Source organism: Aythya ferina, assembly GCF_964211825.1.
Source record: "Aythya ferina genome assembly, chromosome: 3".
NCBI lineage: Eukaryota > Metazoa > Chordata > Aves > Anseriformes > Anatidae > Aythya > Aythya ferina.
Genome location: NC_140298.1, coordinates 13282591 through 13299632, shown reverse-complemented (window position 1 = coordinate 13299632; position 17042 = coordinate 13282591). Strand labels below are relative to the sequence as shown.

At 44.0% G+C, this 17042-nt stretch overlaps 1 protein-coding gene and 1 long non-coding RNA gene across 2 annotated transcripts; one reads left to right on the top strand and one right to left on the bottom strand.

The window, feature by feature from the left end:
* The first annotated feature begins 94 nt into the window (after positions 1–94).
* POLR1B (RNA polymerase I subunit B) lies at positions 95–16690 on the top strand. The gene is made up of 15 exons (XM_084514789.1): positions 95–287; positions 376–543; positions 2216–2362; positions 3117–3249; positions 4193–4329; positions 6123–6346; positions 7769–7940; positions 8706–8877; positions 9662–9943; positions 10545–10678; positions 11164–11334; positions 11919–12075; positions 13080–13276; positions 13389–13642; positions 15113–16690. Exons 1-15 carry the CDS (start codon positions 138–140, stop codon positions 15993–15995), a joined length of 3381 nt encoding a protein of 1126 aa, XP_084370915.1. The 5' UTR covers positions 95–137; the 3' UTR covers positions 15996–16690.
* Positions 5514–16591, bottom strand: LOC311434559. The gene is made up of 3 exons (XR_014691567.1): positions 16452–16591; positions 13878–16000; positions 5514–5528 (listed from the first exon to the last, which is right to left on the bottom strand). It is a non-coding gene; the product is annotated as an uncharacterized lncRNA (long non-coding RNA).
* Positions 16691–17042: the final 352 nt, after the last annotated feature.

The window sequence follows — 17042 nt, the reverse complement described above, 5'->3', positions numbered from 1 at the left end:
CCCCTACTGCTGCTGCTACTACTAGTGCTGCTGCTACTACTAGTGCTGCTGCTGCTGCTGCTGCTACTACTGCTTGCAGTGCTGCCGCTGCCCGCCCCGCCCCGCGGCATCCCGGCAGGCGGCGCGGTGCGGGCGGCATGGAGGGCGGCCGGGGGCCGGGTGGCGGCCAGCAGCGCCGCATGAGGCGGCGGCCGCGGCTCCGCAGCGGGGTGCAGCGCGACCTGCCCGCCGCCCACATCGACTCCTTCAACTACGCCATCAGCGAGGGGGTGTACCAAGCCCTACAGGTCTGGGGGAGCCGAGAGGAGGGTGTGGGGAGGGGGTGTGTGTGTGTGTGCGGGTCCCGCTGAGGCGTGTGTCCCTCTTTCCCCGCAGGACATCGCCCCGCTGGAGTTCGCCCTGAGGGACAGCCGCGTGTCGCTGGCCATCGCCGGCGCCGCCATCTCGCCGCCCATGGTGCCGAAGGGGGCGGTGTGCCGGGAGGTGAAGGTGTTCCCCGCCGAGTGCCGGGGGCTGCGCAGCACCTACCGCGGCAAGATCACGGTGAGGTTCAGCTCAACGCCCTTTTTTTTCCAGGCTCACCGACTTTTTGGGGTTGTTCCCGGGAGTCGTGTCCCGCGTGCGGTGCCAGTGAGCTGGTTTTCTTCACACTGAACTCCGAAGAGACCCCATCTCCTCTGCCCTTTTTCCCCCCACAGGATCTTAATCGTGTTCCTCCCTCTGCTGTGAGTTTGTGACAAAATCAGGCAGCCAGTTCAGGAAATCCTAGGAGGAGACAAGTTTACTCTCACAATGTTATAATTAAAATCTTTTTTTTTGCCTGGATCTAGGTTTCAAATAAGCCCAGAATTATAAATCGTTCCTGTTTGTATAATCTCATTATTTTTTTGGGTTGCTCTGACGTGTGACTGAAGAAGCATCCCTAGCAAATACTTTGTTCTGCCCTGTGGCTGGCCACCGCTGTTTTCTGTCCCACTTCTGTAACTGGGACTGTACTGCACATTTCCATGTGTTCCCTGCAAGCGAATGCTTGTTTGCAGTTTCAGCTTTTATTTTCCTTTCTCTGAAGCATTACAACAAGTAGGTAAAACCTACTGCAAGTGAAACATCTTGACTGAATATAAAAGTGTGACAGTCACACGTTGTTCATGGCTATTTTCCCAATGACTCCTGGATTTTCCTGAGCTAGAGATGCTTTCAGTCTTCTTAACTGTATTATTTCCCTTCTTTTTTTCCTATGTGTATTTAATTGTTTTTTCAACCTTTGTAAATGTTGGAACAAAACATTTTTGCTGTGCCTTGTGTGGAAAAAGTCTTACTTGTTCTCGTCCACTCCCGCTCTTGCACAGTAAAAAGCAGCATGTGATCATTCCCTGTCTTCACCACACTGCTTTTAAGTGGACGTAGCACTATGGAATTATTCTCAGTTCTCCACGGTAAGTGCCATGGTCTGCTGAGCAGCTTGTCACACAAAAACCAGTTCATGCCAGTATTGAACCAATGATTTCATATTACAATGTAATATTTCGTATTACAATTTTTATATTACAATACTGCCCCTCAGTATTACATACTAAGGGGCAGTATATTTTTTAAAGCTCGTTCATTATTCTGCCTATAAAATCGGGATTATTTCCTTCCGCTGGGCATTTTATCACTTTGTTTCGTACAGTCAAGGCATCATCCTTCTCCAAACCCACTGCCAGATCTTACTGTTGTAAATAAATTTTCTTCATCAGTACGCTTTTCTTTCTCACCTTTCAATTCACTTATGAAAACATTAAGTGGACAAGTCTTAGGAAATGCTTGTAATCTGGATGTCTTTTCATTGAACACTTTTTCTTCTACTTTTTCTTTTAATTGTGTTAACTTCTGAGGCCTCCTTTCCTACCCTGTGGCAGCCTTTTCTATTTAGGCTGCTTTTTTGAGAGGTCTGAAAGGCAGAGTAAACTCTTACCAACTTCATATACCTTACTAGCAGCTTCTTCACCTAGTTCAAGACTTGTATGATTTTCTTCTGGAAACTCATGTTGACTGTTTACCAGAGTATATTATCTATGTATTTACTAGTTTTGCTTTTTATTATGATTATTACCATTTTAAAGTGGCAAAAGTTGGTGAAACAGATTGGTGGTCATGTTAAATGTGCAGTTAATATGTGAGGAAAGTAAAATGGCAGCTTACTTTGCTCACTGTTCTTGTTGTATCATTTTAGGTTGACATCAGCTGGTCAGTGAATGGCGTTCCACAAGGGACTATTAAACATCCTGTGGGGTATATTCCAATTATGGTGAAGTCTAAATTGTGCAGCCTCTATAATCTCTCTCCCCAAGAGCTCATCCAGCGCCACGAGGAGGAAGAGGTAATGAGGATTTTGCAGGTCAGGAAAATCTGCATTTTACATGAGCAGTACATTGGGCCAACAACTTAGAGGACTTGAGAATTTGTGTTTTAAGCTTGACTTACATTCTCTGGATGTTCGCTCTTTACGGCAGACATTGGAAGAGGTTTTTCTTATTTTTGGTTGTCTTCTACAAATGTTTTCTTACCTCCTCTCATCTGTGGGCAGTTAAATACAGAAGTACTTATTGCTGGTCCTTCTACTAAGCCACTTGTACCCTTATTCCTAGTATTAATCACTAGAACACTTTTTTTTTAATGACACACAATTTGGGGAGCTATGAATTTATTGGTGTTAAGCTCATATGTGACCAGAGGGAGGTTTTCTGCACCAAAGTTTCTTTTTGTCTAAAAATTCAATGTTATAACTTATTTTTTTAATATTTTTTTTGTTAATAAATACTTTTAACATGAGCTCTTTGGAGCTATTTACTTGGCCACATAGATTTTTATTTTTTTTTTCCTCCCTTGAAATGAAGGAGCATGCATCCATTTCCTTGCACTGTATGCTAGAATCAGACTTAAAGGTCACTGACAAAGAGTGCAGCCTTTTCAAGTACAGTGCTGAAACGTGTTTCTTGCTGTTTCATAGCTGAAATATTAAATGTTTGCTTTCACAAAATAATGTGAGCGGTTTTTTCTTTTATTTAAAACATTATGTTATGAATATTTAAGCACATTACGAGCATTATTCTTTTTTTTTTTTTTCCTGGCAGGAAATGGGAGGCTACTTCATAATTAATGGCTTAGAAAAAGTTATTAGAATGCTGATTATGCCCAGGCGAAATTTCCCTCTTGCAATGACAAGACACAAGTGGAAAAACAGAGGCCCAGGCTTCACAGAGTATGGTAAGCTAAGGAGCTTCCTGCAGCATCCCTCCAGTAAATACGTGTGGACAAATGGAAATGACCAACTATAGCTGATTTTTATTTTTTTTTTAACTGCATAATGTTTATATTTTGAGATAAATTTTACTACAAAACCAGGGGGATTGACAACACCATAATGATGTAAGTACGAAGCAGGTACCTGCCTTGTGGCGTTGTCTGAGCTGCCCATGCTAAGCAAGGAGATTGTATTCCAGGCTGTGGCGTACATGAAGTTGTTGTTACATGGAAGGACAAACTAGAATCCTGTGTTCTGTAGAAGTCATTGTAAAGTGTTGAAGTTGTTTCAGTGAATTTAGTTTTCTGTGTTCCAAAATACTATCTGTAATTTACATAAAACAGATTAACTAGGGTCCATAGCTTTGCAATGTGTACTCAGGTAAATGAGTTGGCATTAAACAAGAGAATTTAGGGGTTTGCACTCGAGCATTACTGTCTGCTGACTTGAGAACCATGGTGTTTCAGAACACACTGCAGTTCACTGTAAATTTATGTTGAGGGAGGGCCAGTTTAGACAGTCACATTTGTTCTATTTTAATTTCTCCTGCAGTGGACATCCTAGAACAGGACTAGGAAACTTTTGACCTGCAATTCCAGATAGAAGAGATGAGTCTTGGGGCTTTCCATTTCTTAAAAGCTTTATGCGTTCTGTGAGCCTCTCAGCAAATGCTGTGGCTGCTTAGAGATTTTGTCATTAAGAACCAAACTGAGCTACTATCTTCATTTTAAATGAGATGCTGATGCTGAAATCAGAGATCTGCCTGCCTTGTGTTCTCAACCACGAAGAACCAAAACTTAGCTAATGGCCTAATGAACTGTCTCACCTGTTTGGACTTGTCACAGAAATGCAGTCAGCTGGTTTTGCACAGCTCACGTTGGTCTTTGCTTGTGTTAATTTTTGCAGGAATAGTGATGCACTGCGTTAAGGAGGAGCACGCTGCAATAAATATGAACCTTCACTACTTGGAAAATGGTTGTGTCATGTTGAACTTCATTTTTCAGAAAGAGTTGTTCTTCCTTCCCTTGGGATTTGCTCTTAAGGTAAATAGTGCTTGAATCAGCTAATTCCATAAGAAATATTTTCTCTCATACTTCCTATATTGGCTGGAGAACTGTAGACCAAACTGAGCCTGTACGTGTAATGCAGCACACAGTTGCAGTAGAGGGAATGCATGCAGGGTAAAGAGAGGAGGGGGGAGTTCTGTAAGGTTTTATGGCTTCTTACCAATGAATGCTGTGCATGAATGGAGTGTAAGAGTTTGGCACCTCATCTGAAAGGTTTTGGTAATCTCTTTAATGCAGAATGACCTTACAAGAAACAGATCAATTCTCATTTATATTAGTATTAATCATTAAAATCAAGTAGTCTCATGTAAAACTAAACCAGTAAACTGGGTTAATTTTTGAGGAGAAAAATTAAATGCTGTTTCTGATTGGAACTGAAAACCGGTAAGAACTGGAAGACAAAAGCCAGTTTGAGCACATTAGGTGGGTTAAACTGTTATTCAGCTAGTAGACAAAAGTTTGACTTCAGTCAAGCTTTCCAAATTTCTTGTAAAGCATGCTTTCTCTGATAGCAGAGCCCAGGGTATGTCATCTGTGTATTTTATGTACAGCAGCAAAGTGGTAAGAGCAAGTCAGAGGCCTGTGGCACTACACCTTGTGTTCCGCTGCATAAATCAGTCTCAGGGAATTTGTGTGTACTTACAACCTGCTCTATTTGCGTTGCTGTTGCATGATACGTTTCACTTTTTCTCCAGTCTGCTGTCTCAACAAAAGTAGTTACCAGAAATAGGTAATTACTCTTAGTTTTAATAAGCAAGAGAATTATACTGACTTTGTTAGCTCATGAGATCTCAGGTTAAGCAGGCTGTGTTGCCTGAAGTTTGAGTTCTTTCAAGAGTAGGCACTCCCTAGGCTTTCACCCCATCCCCAGCATCAGTTGAGGTTAGTTCTGTGCTGGTTTTCTGTGGCCTGTCCAGGTCCTGCTGTGGCAGCCTGGTTCTTCTGGCTGCGATTCCAGTTCCTCCTTGCTGCGTGTGGTCTGTGGCTGGTTCTAGATTGTTCGTATCATGACTTACCAAGCGGCAGAATATATAACTGCTGAGGTTGCGTTGCCCCCTTTAAGAAATAAATCTGCCTGGGTGTATTTTTCATACAGCCTCCATTTTTAATGAACTTCTTGAAGGCTTCTTAAACATGGTAGACGAATAGTTCGCTTAAAGATGAGGGAGGTTTGTCTGCAAATATAGAAGTCATTAGTGGGCAATGTATTTGCTTAACCCTGACTTAAAGAAACAATTAGGCAATCGTTATAGCACCAAGACCTAAGAACATTGGATTTAAGTATGAGCTTTAGAACATGAAGTGCTGAAGCTAAAGTGAATTGTAATGGCCATCATCAGAAGGCTAAATTGTCTTTTGATTTCTGTAGGGATAAGAAGTAGCTCGAGGCAATGGTGAATTAAATTCATGTTTCTAAGTGAAGTTATGAAGTTTAAAAAAAAAAAAAGTATATGTATGCGTGTGTCTGTATAATATATATAAATACAAGTAAATCTAACGTAATCAAAAGAAACCTGTTAATTTAGAAGGTGTGAGTTTTTGTTTGTTTTCCAAGGTTTATTGGGTTGGGGCTACTCATGATCCTCAGTGCTACTCTTGAAACCCCTTAACCCCACAGTATTTTTCAGTTTGCATGGTGGAAGGGTGTTTTCAGAGAACTGAAGAACCTAAATCATTGGGGTGCTCTGCTTTTTCAGTGTTTTATGGCCCAGCATTTTCATGGCTGTTTGTTTTTTTGTTTTCTGATCTTACACCCTTTTGTCTTTCAGGCATTAGTTAATTTCACAGACTACCAGATTTTTAAAGAGCTGGTCAAAGATAAGGAAAACGACACCTTTTACGTGAACTGTGTTACTGAGATGCTGAGAGCAGTAGCGGACGCAGGCTGTTACACACAGCAAAACGTCCTTGAATACCTTGGAAAGAGCTTCAGAGTAAAACTGAACCTCCCAGAGTGGTACAGCAATGAACAGGCTGCAGATCTCATTTTCAAGTATGTATGTATGCATCTCGGAGTGTGTGATTCAGCGTGATTGCACTGAAATTACAAGCAGCTTTAAGAATGCTCTGCCATCACGCTGCCTTTCTTAAGATTTTCATGCACACATGAAATGATAGCCAGTGGCCAATTCTTGATGGGACTTGAGGATATTAATCTGTAGTTGTGGTGTTCTAAAGTACAGATTTTACAGATTGATACAAATACCTACAAAATGGTTTCAGGAGAAGAGCATTCGTTGTTATTTAGATGTAATTTTCTGATGTATTTGATGAAAAACTGGAATTTTCACTTAAAGAAAAGAAGGTTACAGGTACGTGTGTGGACTGCTTGAAATTAATCTTGTTGGCCAACAGTAATGGCATTTTCTCAGCTGTTTCACACAGTAATGGGCAACTGTTACGAGAATTGCATTTATCTATTAAAATTGTAGGAATTAGGTGTTTAGAAGCCAATTTAGCTTCCAGATGTTTTAAAATCTAACTTCTTCCGTGGAATAAGCTAGCTTTGAGATGGTCAATGTGATGAGCATTCAACCAAGTCATTTATTTTTCAAGTGTTAGTTCTCTGAGAGGTATTTTAGCATTTGAAAAGGATCGTTTGGGATGGCTCTGCCCTTGAGTACTTGTAAATGGGGGGGGGGGGGGGGTTAGGTTGCTGGAAACATTGAGGCAGTCTTCAGGTGCCTCAGAGGGGCACTTACAGCGCTGGAAGTACAGCACTTTGTACTGAGAAACAGGTGGATAATTTCAAAAAAGTTATATCGTATTTAGAACGAAGAGAATTACTCTTAGGGTGTTTTTTCCCCTCGGATATGTTCTGTAACCTTGTCTGTCTAAGCTGGGGAGATAGAAGAGTGGGAATAGTGGAAAGCATTAATTGGGATGTACTTTGTATCATAACTTCTGCCTGGCCAGAACATGCCTCAGAATCAGCCTTTGGAGGCTTGTCATTACGGTGAAGTTGTAAAGGCTTCAGCGGGGGGCAATATAGAGCAGCAGCAGAAATGGACAGGTTCTTGTGTGCTGACATGCTGAAAAATGATTGCACTTGTGTCTTGGAAGGCGAGTTATCTCAATGGTCTGTTTGGAAAGCAGTTTGTCAGCTTAATTGGGAATTAGGAATAACCTTCCTTTCTGCTTGCACTAGAATGTCGTTCAGCCCTTTTTTTTTTTTTTTTTTTTTTTTCTCCTATGCAGGGGTTTGATAGCAACAGAGTTTTGGATTTTCTGTGGCCAGGCAGAAATGTTTTGTGATCTGTTACTAGAATCCAGTTCAGATTTGGGGAGTGGTCTGGTTGTGTGTATGTGGATAAGCATAGGCATGTAACAAGTGTTTTGAGATATTTTAGGAAGAATGTGAAGAGCAGCTAGCGTGAAGAGATGGTGTTAGTTGTCCTTCTTTCTCTTCCTCCAGCAAGTGTATCTGCATACACTTAACAGACAAAACTGAGAAGTTCTACCTGCTTTGTATGATGACCCGAAAGCTGTATGCTTTTGCCAAAGGAGAGTGCATGGAGGATAATCCTGACAGTCTGATGAATCAAGAAGTGCTTACTCCAGGACAGCTTTACCTTATGTTCTTAAAGGTAAGATCACATGGGGTATCTCCCCCCAGGCCCCCTGCTCCTGCGTGGGCTCCTGTCCACGGGCTGCAGCTCCGGCCCGGGGCCTGCTCCTGCGGGGGCTCTCCATGGGCCGCAGCCTCCTCCAGGCCACATCCACCTGCTCCACCGGGGGCTCCTCCACCCGTGGGGGGGCTGCAGCGTGGAGATCTGAAGTATTCATGGGTATGGTGTTCTGCCTCCTTTTCCCTGTTTTTATTTAGTGTCCAAGACTACAGCAATGATAAAGTTACACTTAAAAATCGAATCCACTGTCTCACATTGTCTCAGTGATTTTTAAATTCTTTGGGACCATGGCCTTCAAGTTTTGGTGCCTAAATTTGCTTCATGACATGATTTTAAATTCATCACTGTATTTAGTAGGCTAAAGAGCGGAGTTAGTCTTGTGGTCAGATTATATGTATACTCTCAGCTTTGGGACTCATTTGCTTTTTATGAAATTCTGTTACAGTATTTTATTCACTACAGTCACCACCAGTCTGGGTGGAAGTGATTGCTAAGATTTTGAGTAGGCAATTTGTTGCAGGTCTACACTGGCACGATACTGCGAGCACTTAGATACAATAAAGTCAGTGTAGGAAATATGGTCAGAAAGCTTCCACTTTGCTGAAAGTTGTCCATCCTGCTGATTTCAGAAGACTTCTGTAGCACGCATAACCAATTAAACACTCATAATTTGAGTCTCTATTTTCCAGTTTTCAATTTAAAACTCTCACTTTTAAACCATAGGAGAGGCTTGAGAACTGGCTGCAGTCTGTTAGATTTGTTTTGGAGAAGAGAACAGAAAAGACAGATATCAACATAAATGCAGACAGCTTGATCAAGGCATTCAGCATGACAGCAGATGTTACCAAGGCATTTGAGTATCTTCTTGCAACTGGCAACCTGCGATCTAAAACTGGTGAGTGTTAAGGATTAAAAAGTCTTTTTTCATCTTGCATAGTATGAGAAACAATATAATATCGAGCTTTTAACTGAGAGCAACTTGAATGCAGAAATGATAGACTGTGAGTTGATGAAGACTGGTTTGGGGAAAGGGATAGTTGGAAAAAGGGGGGATTTGTCTTCAAGCATAGATTCTTATGCATGGTATAAAACACGTTAGTTATTAAAGCAAGGCCACTACACGGATAAATAGTTGAAATTAAATTTAGCATTGTCCGAACGAGCAACCATATTTTTGTTTTCCTAAAGATTATTTCTTCTTAAAAGATAGGACATAAGACAGAAAAGGGGCATTTGTTTATGAGGACTGCCCCATTAATAATGTGAGTTACAACACAGAGAAATTGCTTCACTCTAATAATGTATATTTCTTTGTTTCTCTGGCATATGGAGTGTGCTGGTGTGGTTACTTAACGCTCACTAGAAAATGAAGTGAGATTAGAAGGCCGCAGAATTTTGTTAAGAAGTATCAGGAGCAAATCCCCAAGTCACTTCACTAGGAACTATTTCTAGTTGTCTCTGACAGGAGTTGGATTTTAAGCCATAGCTTGGAATTTAAAGTCTCTAGGTCTTTGACAAGTCACTGAATTGCTTAAATGCATGTGTACCTTCTGTTGTTGGGATCCTGTGTGAGCATCTTTAGGTCTTACCAGTGAGAAATAGGAAGCAGCCTTGTAGCATCATGCCTTATGTGTCAAAGCTGGGCAACGTCCTGACATAAATCTCAATTTTGTTCCTAGGCCTGGGCATGTTACAGGACAGCGGTCTGTGTGTGGTGGGAGACAAGCTGAATTTCGTTCGCTACCTTTCCCACTTCCGCTGCGTACACAGAGGCTCGGCCTTTGCCCAGATGAGAACCACAACTGTGCGCAAGCTGCTGCCCGAATCCTGGGGGTTCCTGTGCCCTGTGGACACCCCTGATGGAGAGCCCTGCGGTCTGATGAACCACATGACAGCTGTGTGTGAAATAGTGACAGAGATAGTGCCTGTGAGAGACCTTCCACCTTTGTTATGTGCCCTAGGTACGTTTTGCTGGCTTGAACATTTAATGGAGCAGTTCCTTTTTACTTTTCTGCCCTACAAACCCATATCTGGTAAATGTTCTCCAGATACCATTATTGTAAATTCTTAACTTTAGAAGATGAAATCAAGGTAAGCCTGTTCTTCTTAATGTGCTTCTGCTGAATGGCAAGTAGCATGTTGCTTATATAGGCTTGCCAACCTTCTGGAGAATGTAAAGTTCAAAATAAATGTCTTAGCCATGTAATGTAGAGTGAAGACATTCACTTGAATGCAAGGAATTGCACAGTACGAGCAGTGAGAAATTGAATAAAACTGCCTTCCCAACGCTGCCAGTGACTTTAATTCAACTGCAGCTCTTCCAGTGACTGCTGCAATAACAGGAGTCCTATTTCATTCCAAAAATTGTTGGGGAGTGGGTGGGGAATGGCATTCTCACTTGTGCACATCTTATATTTTTCCATCAAGTCATCTACAGCTTTGCACTCTACAGGTGGTCTAAATTTTCTGATCTCATGAAGCTTTTTGGTGTGGATTTGAGGTTTCCTGCAGAAGTAACGTGTGCTTTGTGTGTTGTTTTTTTTTGTCTGTTCCTTCTCACAGGTGTTGTCCCCATTGACGCGACTCCAAGTAGGCCTTACGCTGAGTGTTACAGAGTGGTGCTGGACGGCGCCGTGGTGGGCTGGGTGGAGTGGGACCTGGCTCCTCAGGTTGCAGAAGCCCTCCGACGTTTTAAGGTTATATTATTTAAAATGTGACTTATATATAACGCCCTCAGTATGTAGTGGTCAAAAATAGGCACGTTTAGAACTTTCTTCATAACTTCCATTTATTTTTTAAATCTAACCTAATAAGACTTTTTGTCTGCATGTTAGTACTGGAGTGGGTTTATCAGGTTTTTCTTGTTTACATTCATAAGTTCAGTCTATTGGTTTATGAACTTGTCATTGTTAGAGATAGTTGTGGTTTTTTTTTTGTTTTTTTTTTTTTTTGTTTGTTTGTTTTGTTTTTTTGTTTTTTTTTTTTGAAAAATAAGTATTCTGTCCTTTTCTTGGTGGAGAATTTTCTAGAAATATTTTTTAAATCTGTTCTTCATTCTATATTACGAGCTACATCAGTGGTTGGTACTTTTCATTGTGGGCATAACCTAGCCGATTGGATGCAACTTAACTAAAGCAATATTGGTTTCAATTTCTAAATTGTTATTTCACTGCACAAACAGATAACTCAAGAGAAAAGATTTCCTGCACGAGCAGAAGTGGTCCTTATCCCAATGACAGGAAAACCCAGTCTGTATCCTGGGTTGTTCATTTTTACAACCCCTTGCCGGATGGTGCGGCCTGTCAAAAACCTGCTGTACGGAAGGAAAGAATGGATTGGCACTCTGGAACAGGTGGGTTTTGCATATTTCCTTTTTAAAGTGCTGGAACAAAGTTTTACAGAGGTATCCTCTGTCAAAAGCACTATTTTGTGAAGTGTTTGTCAAAGGAGCTGAGAATGGGACATAGGGAGATCGTGCTGAAGAGCTAGAATAGGTGACAAAAGGGTTTTCTCACTTCTAGCTGATCAGCTTCTGGTGTTTTTTACAGGTGGACTGTAGGGGTCTTTGAGATACTTGAGTCTGCTTTCAGTATTAACATAGTCTAGATTTTCTTAGGTGAAAAATTGCTGTCTTGTGTGTACTGTCTCATCTTAGTTTATATCACAGCTGCCCAGGGCAGTTTGCAGAGACAGGTAGTGGCTTGCTTGGGAACTTCGTAATTTGTCACCTTTCCTTTCCATGTTACTGCAGTTTTATATTTTCAGACTTGCTGTCCATGCAGTTAGGTGTGATTGTGGTAGTAGTTTAACAGTTGTCATGTTTTTCTTGCCTGCACTAAGCTGCAGACAAAAAACACAGCTAAAACTGAAATGAAAAGTAATCACAGGCAGGTTTAATTTGCTTTCTTCCTGACCTATCTGATTTGATTCTTGCAGATCTTCATGAACGTGGCCACCATGGAGTCAGAGGTGGTTCCTGGAGTGACCACTCACCTGGAGCTCTTCCCTCACAGCATTCTGAGTGTGGTGGCCAACCTCATCCCCTTCTCCGACCACAACCAAAGTCCACGAAACATGTATCAGTGCCAGATGGGTAAGTACTGTAGCGCCTAGTGCTGCGAGCCCCTGGGCACAAAGGAGCCAGGGGGGAATCTCTCACATATCTATTTTGGTGTGTTTTTTTCCTGTTTGAGGTTGTTGATCATATAGACAAGCTAGGGGCACTGCACCAGCTGCGTAGGGGAGTTAATATCTGACAACTGTGCTGCCATCCCCCCAGCTGCCAGGTTGAGCTGCTTCTGACTAGTAGCTAGAGCAGAGGCTGTGCAGTAGTGCAGGTTTCTTTGCCACCTGTTTTCAGTCACTGTGATGTCTTGACACTCAGTTTTCGGAGGACAGTTACTAGGCATCTGTTGCGGGATGGTAATACAGTGCTGTGGCAACAGCGTGTTTTTTTTTTTCTCTGTCAGCATTTAAATTGATTTATTTGGTTGTCTGAAGGCAGTTGGGATGGGTAAGTACATGAGGTTTCAATTGTCTGATGTGCAAGCGGCCTGCAAGAATCTTACTTAAAAAAGGCAAGCTAAGAGAAGCATGTGGTAGGAACTGAGAGCAGCTCTCATTATCTCCACAGCATATTACATTTCTGGTAATATTATCAGAAAGATGTCCTTAAAATGCTACCAAGTTTTCATACTTCTCTGAAAGTACCAATGTAACTCTGTTCCAAACTTGTTTTTCCTGCCAGTACATTGATCCTGGCAGTAGCAAATGCTTTGTGGCTTGGAAATATGTAAAGTATGCCTCACTATGGGAAATTTCAAAGGAGGAAAAATGTTATCAGAGATTCTGAAATTGCAGAAAAGACAAAAAATTACAAATATTCCTTATGTAATACCATGAAGGGAATTGAATATTGTGCATGGCTCATAGAAACTTTTATAACTGGATTTAGAGCAATTATTAAATTCTATGGTTTTTAAAACTGGTAATTCCTCTAACTCATTTCCAGCCTTGTTCTTAGCAAGATACCCGGAGGATGAAACGTGGCTTGACTTTGAATTGATCCTGAATAAATCCAACTTTCGTTCTTTACAGGAAAGCAAACCATGGGGTTTCCAGTTTATAACTACAGGGACCGCTCGGATAACAAGCTGTACCTCCTTCATACACCCCAGAGCCCTCTGGTGAGGCCCAGAATGTACGACTTCTACAGCATGGACAGCTACCCAGTCGGTACCAACGCCATTGTGGCTGTCATCTCCTACAGTGGCTATGACATGGAAGATGCAATGGTGAGCCACCAAAAGAAGGAATTTGTTAAAAAGATGAGCATTGGATCAGAATGGAAATGCTTTTCTTGAAGTTACTAGCAAATCTCTAACAGGTCTTTTTTCTTCCTCTTAGATTGTGAACAAATCTTCCTGGGAGAGAGGGTTTGCTTACGGAAGTGTTATCAAGATGGAGAGCATTGACCTTTCCCTTAAAGCCAACAGGGGAGATGATAATTTAGTATTTGGTGCCAGGCCTGGTGACCCGAATGTTGCAGAGAAGTTAGATGCTGATGGACTGCCTTTTATTGGCTCCATCCTACAGCCAGGGGATCCCTTCTACAGCTACATGAACCTCAACACAGGGGAGACCTTCACTGTATACTATAAGTAAGTTCAGCTTGTCCTTCCTGGCCCCAAACAAACATGCAGTTCTGAGCAGTCTGATAGCAGTGGTCCCTGATCAGCTGCGTGATCTTCCCAGGGGTTCCTTTCCTCCTCACATGGCCACAAAACATGCACGTGTTGATGGAACATGAAATTCATGGTACAGGTGACTTATGTGCATGTTTTGTGGCTTTCCTCTAAGCCAGTGTATGCTGAAGAGCTGCAAAGCCTGACTTACGCAGGAGACAGATCTGAGACTGGTGAAAAGAGAGCTTCCAGAAATGTTTTGCTGTCTCCCCAGAACTCTTCCTCTGACATCTTTTGCTGCATTTTGTTAATTGAATGGGATAAAGTGTTCTGTCCAAAAAAAAAACACAAACACACCACCACCAACACACAAAACAACACCAGCAAAATACAAGAAAGTGCTTGGTTACCAAAGACTGCACTCATGTATGCAGTTATCCCTACACCTTGAGGTCCTCTCTGTGTCTCTCTACAACATTTATAGTGTGAGGATTATGCTATTTATTATTCATGTTGAGAAGGCAAATCAGATCAGATCCAGATTGGGTCATTATTTGGATTCCTATGGAGAGGTGGAGTTCCCTGCCCTCAGTGTTGGCTCCTACCCCCCATTTCCCCAGGGACCCTGCACCCTGAAGTTCTCCTTAGCGTCAGAAGTGTGCTGCAGGTCTTAACACTGCCAGGTCTTAAGCACAGCTAGGAAGAGATGAACAGAGGATTTGACTTAAAACTTTGAACAAGCTTGCAGTTCTTTTTTTTTTTTTTTTTTTTCCTTGTGATGGTCTCTACTTTGGTTGCATTCAAAGGAGAAAGGGAAAAAACCTCTAAAACAAGTTGAGAGTTTGGGCAGTGTAACACAAGTTAAGCCTGCAGCAGGCACCCACCGTGTGAAACATCAGGCTGTGGGTGCACGTGGAGAAGCAGCACACCCCTGAACTTGTTGGCAAAGGCTGTGTTAACTCACACCATGCCTTCACTCTCTGTTCCTGAGCCTTCCTCTCTTGCTTTGCTCTAAACGTATTTATTGATTTCAGTATCCCACCAAGACAGTGAGAATTTACTGGGGAGGCAGGGATGCTGCTGCCTCAAAACAAAACAAAAGTTTTCTCAGATTGGGTGTGACATTGATGAACCTGGTTTAAATCACTTTTATTTGAAATCATGGATGGCACGCTACCTCATTGCGTGGCAGCTTGCAGCTGTGCTTCTAGCATTAGAAACAACAAATGGATGGCACTTGTGTGATGCTTTTTTATCTTTTTTTTTTTTTTTGCTCTAATTCTTACACAGTCTGATTTCCCTGAATGGTATTTCCCAAGAAGTGCGGTGATCCCGAGCGCTTTATTAGACTAAAAAAATGGTTTGGTTTCCTTCCTCTGCTTCCCTTCCTTAAAAACCATGAGCCTGTCTGACACCTTTGCTGTGAATGTTTCTCTACCCACACAGGAATAAGGAGGTGGGCATTGTAGACAACATCAAGTTATGCAGCAATGACCGTGGCACCGGGAAATTGAAGAAGGTTTGCATCACCTTGAGAGTTCCCCGAAATCCAACTGTGGGTGACAAATTCGCCAGCCGTCATGGGCAGAAAGGCATCCTGAGCCAGCTGTGGCCGGTTGAAGACATGCCGTTCACGGAGAACGGGATGGTCCCAGACATCCTCTTCAACCCCCACGGGTTCCCCTCCCGTATGACCATCGGGATGCTGATCGAGAGCATGGCGGGGAAGTCGGCAGCGCTGCATGGCGTCTGCTACGATGCCACTCCCTTCACCTTCTCGGAGGAGGACTCTGCTCTGAAATACTTCGGCGAGACGCTGGTGAGCGCGGGTTACAACTTCTTTGGGACGGAGAAGATGTACAGCGGGATCAGCGGCCTGGAGCTGGAGGCAGATATTTTCGTGGGAGTCGTGTACTACCAGCGCCTGCGCCACATGGTCTCGGACAAGTTCCAGGTGAGGACGACGGGCCCTCGGGACTCCGTCACCAACCAGCCCATCAAGGGGAGGAACGTGGAAGGCGGAATTCGCTTCGGCGAGATGGAGCGCGATGCGCTGCTGGCCCACGGCACCTCCTTCTTGCTGCACGACCGCCTCTTCAGCTGCTCCGATGGCTCCGAAGCCTACGTCTGCACGAGCTGTGGCAGCATGCTCTCTCCTCTGCTGCAGCGGCCGCCGCCTTCCTCCGTGGCGAGCAACAGGAGGTATTCCTGCTTGCTGTGCGGCCGGGTGGACACCATCCAGGTCATCCCAGTGCCCCACGTCTTCCGTTACTTCGTGGCAGAGCTGGCAGCCATGAACATCAAGCTGAGGCTGACGCTGGAGCCGTGATTGTGCTGCAGGGAGGGAGGAAGAACGCGTTAGTCCTGCGTTTGCCCCCGGTGGGCTTGAAGCTTTCAGTCCGTTCTCAAGTTCTTCAAACGGTTGCAAGGTTAATTTGAGGTTTGTACCGAGATGGGGCCGTCTTAGCAACTCGTGAAGCTGCATCGAGAAGAAATGCAGCTCCGCCGACATTTGTTTACCCTTTGTAAAGGATCACTAGCTGTCGAGATACGGTGTATGGAAATCAAGCAATATCAATGCTCCCACCAGGAAAGTGTGTGTGGGGGTCCTCGTTCTGAGTGCTGGCTGCAGCCGCGGAGACAAAGAGGTCAGAGAACAGCATGAAGTGAATGCTGGGACTGACAGTGCGTTGCACTGTTCTGTAACTTTTTATTTTATTATATATATTTTTTTGCATTTGGCTGAAGAAGAGAAGTAGATACGGCTTTGCAGCCTGGCTCCTACCTTGTCTCCAGCAGCTCTGCGGTGCTGGGGGGAGCAGGCACAAGGCTCAGGCTCCCTGTCTCGAGTCCCTGGAGGCAGCAGCACAAATTTGATGCCCCACGCGTGTTTGGGGAGAGCCGGGCTGCTGCTGGGACCTGCTGGGCCCCGCTGCTTGCGGATGAGGGCACAAAGGAGAATTTTTCACTTGTTAAGAGTTCTTTATATGTTTCTTAAATAAAAATAAAAATAATTCTTTTGGAGCTGGTGCCTGGTGGAAGGGAAGGGAAGGGAAGGGAAGGGAAGGGAAGGGAAGGGTTTCCCGTGCCTCCTGCGCTCAGGGCCGGCCGGGGCGGCTCTCCCAGGGCTTTTTGGGCCGCGGCAGGCTGGAGGCCGTGGGGGTGTCCCCGGTGGGGGCTGCCCGTGGGCTGCGCACCCCCGGCGGGCTGCGGCCGCTACGCACCAGCCGCAGGAGCTCGGCGAACGAGGAGGGGGCGGCCGGGGCCGGCGGCTCCGCGTCCTCCTCCCCCCCCGCGGGCTGCGGGGAGGGCGCGGTGGTGCGGGCCGGCTCCATGGCGCTGCCCGGGGCCGTACCACGGCGGCGGGGCGGGGAGG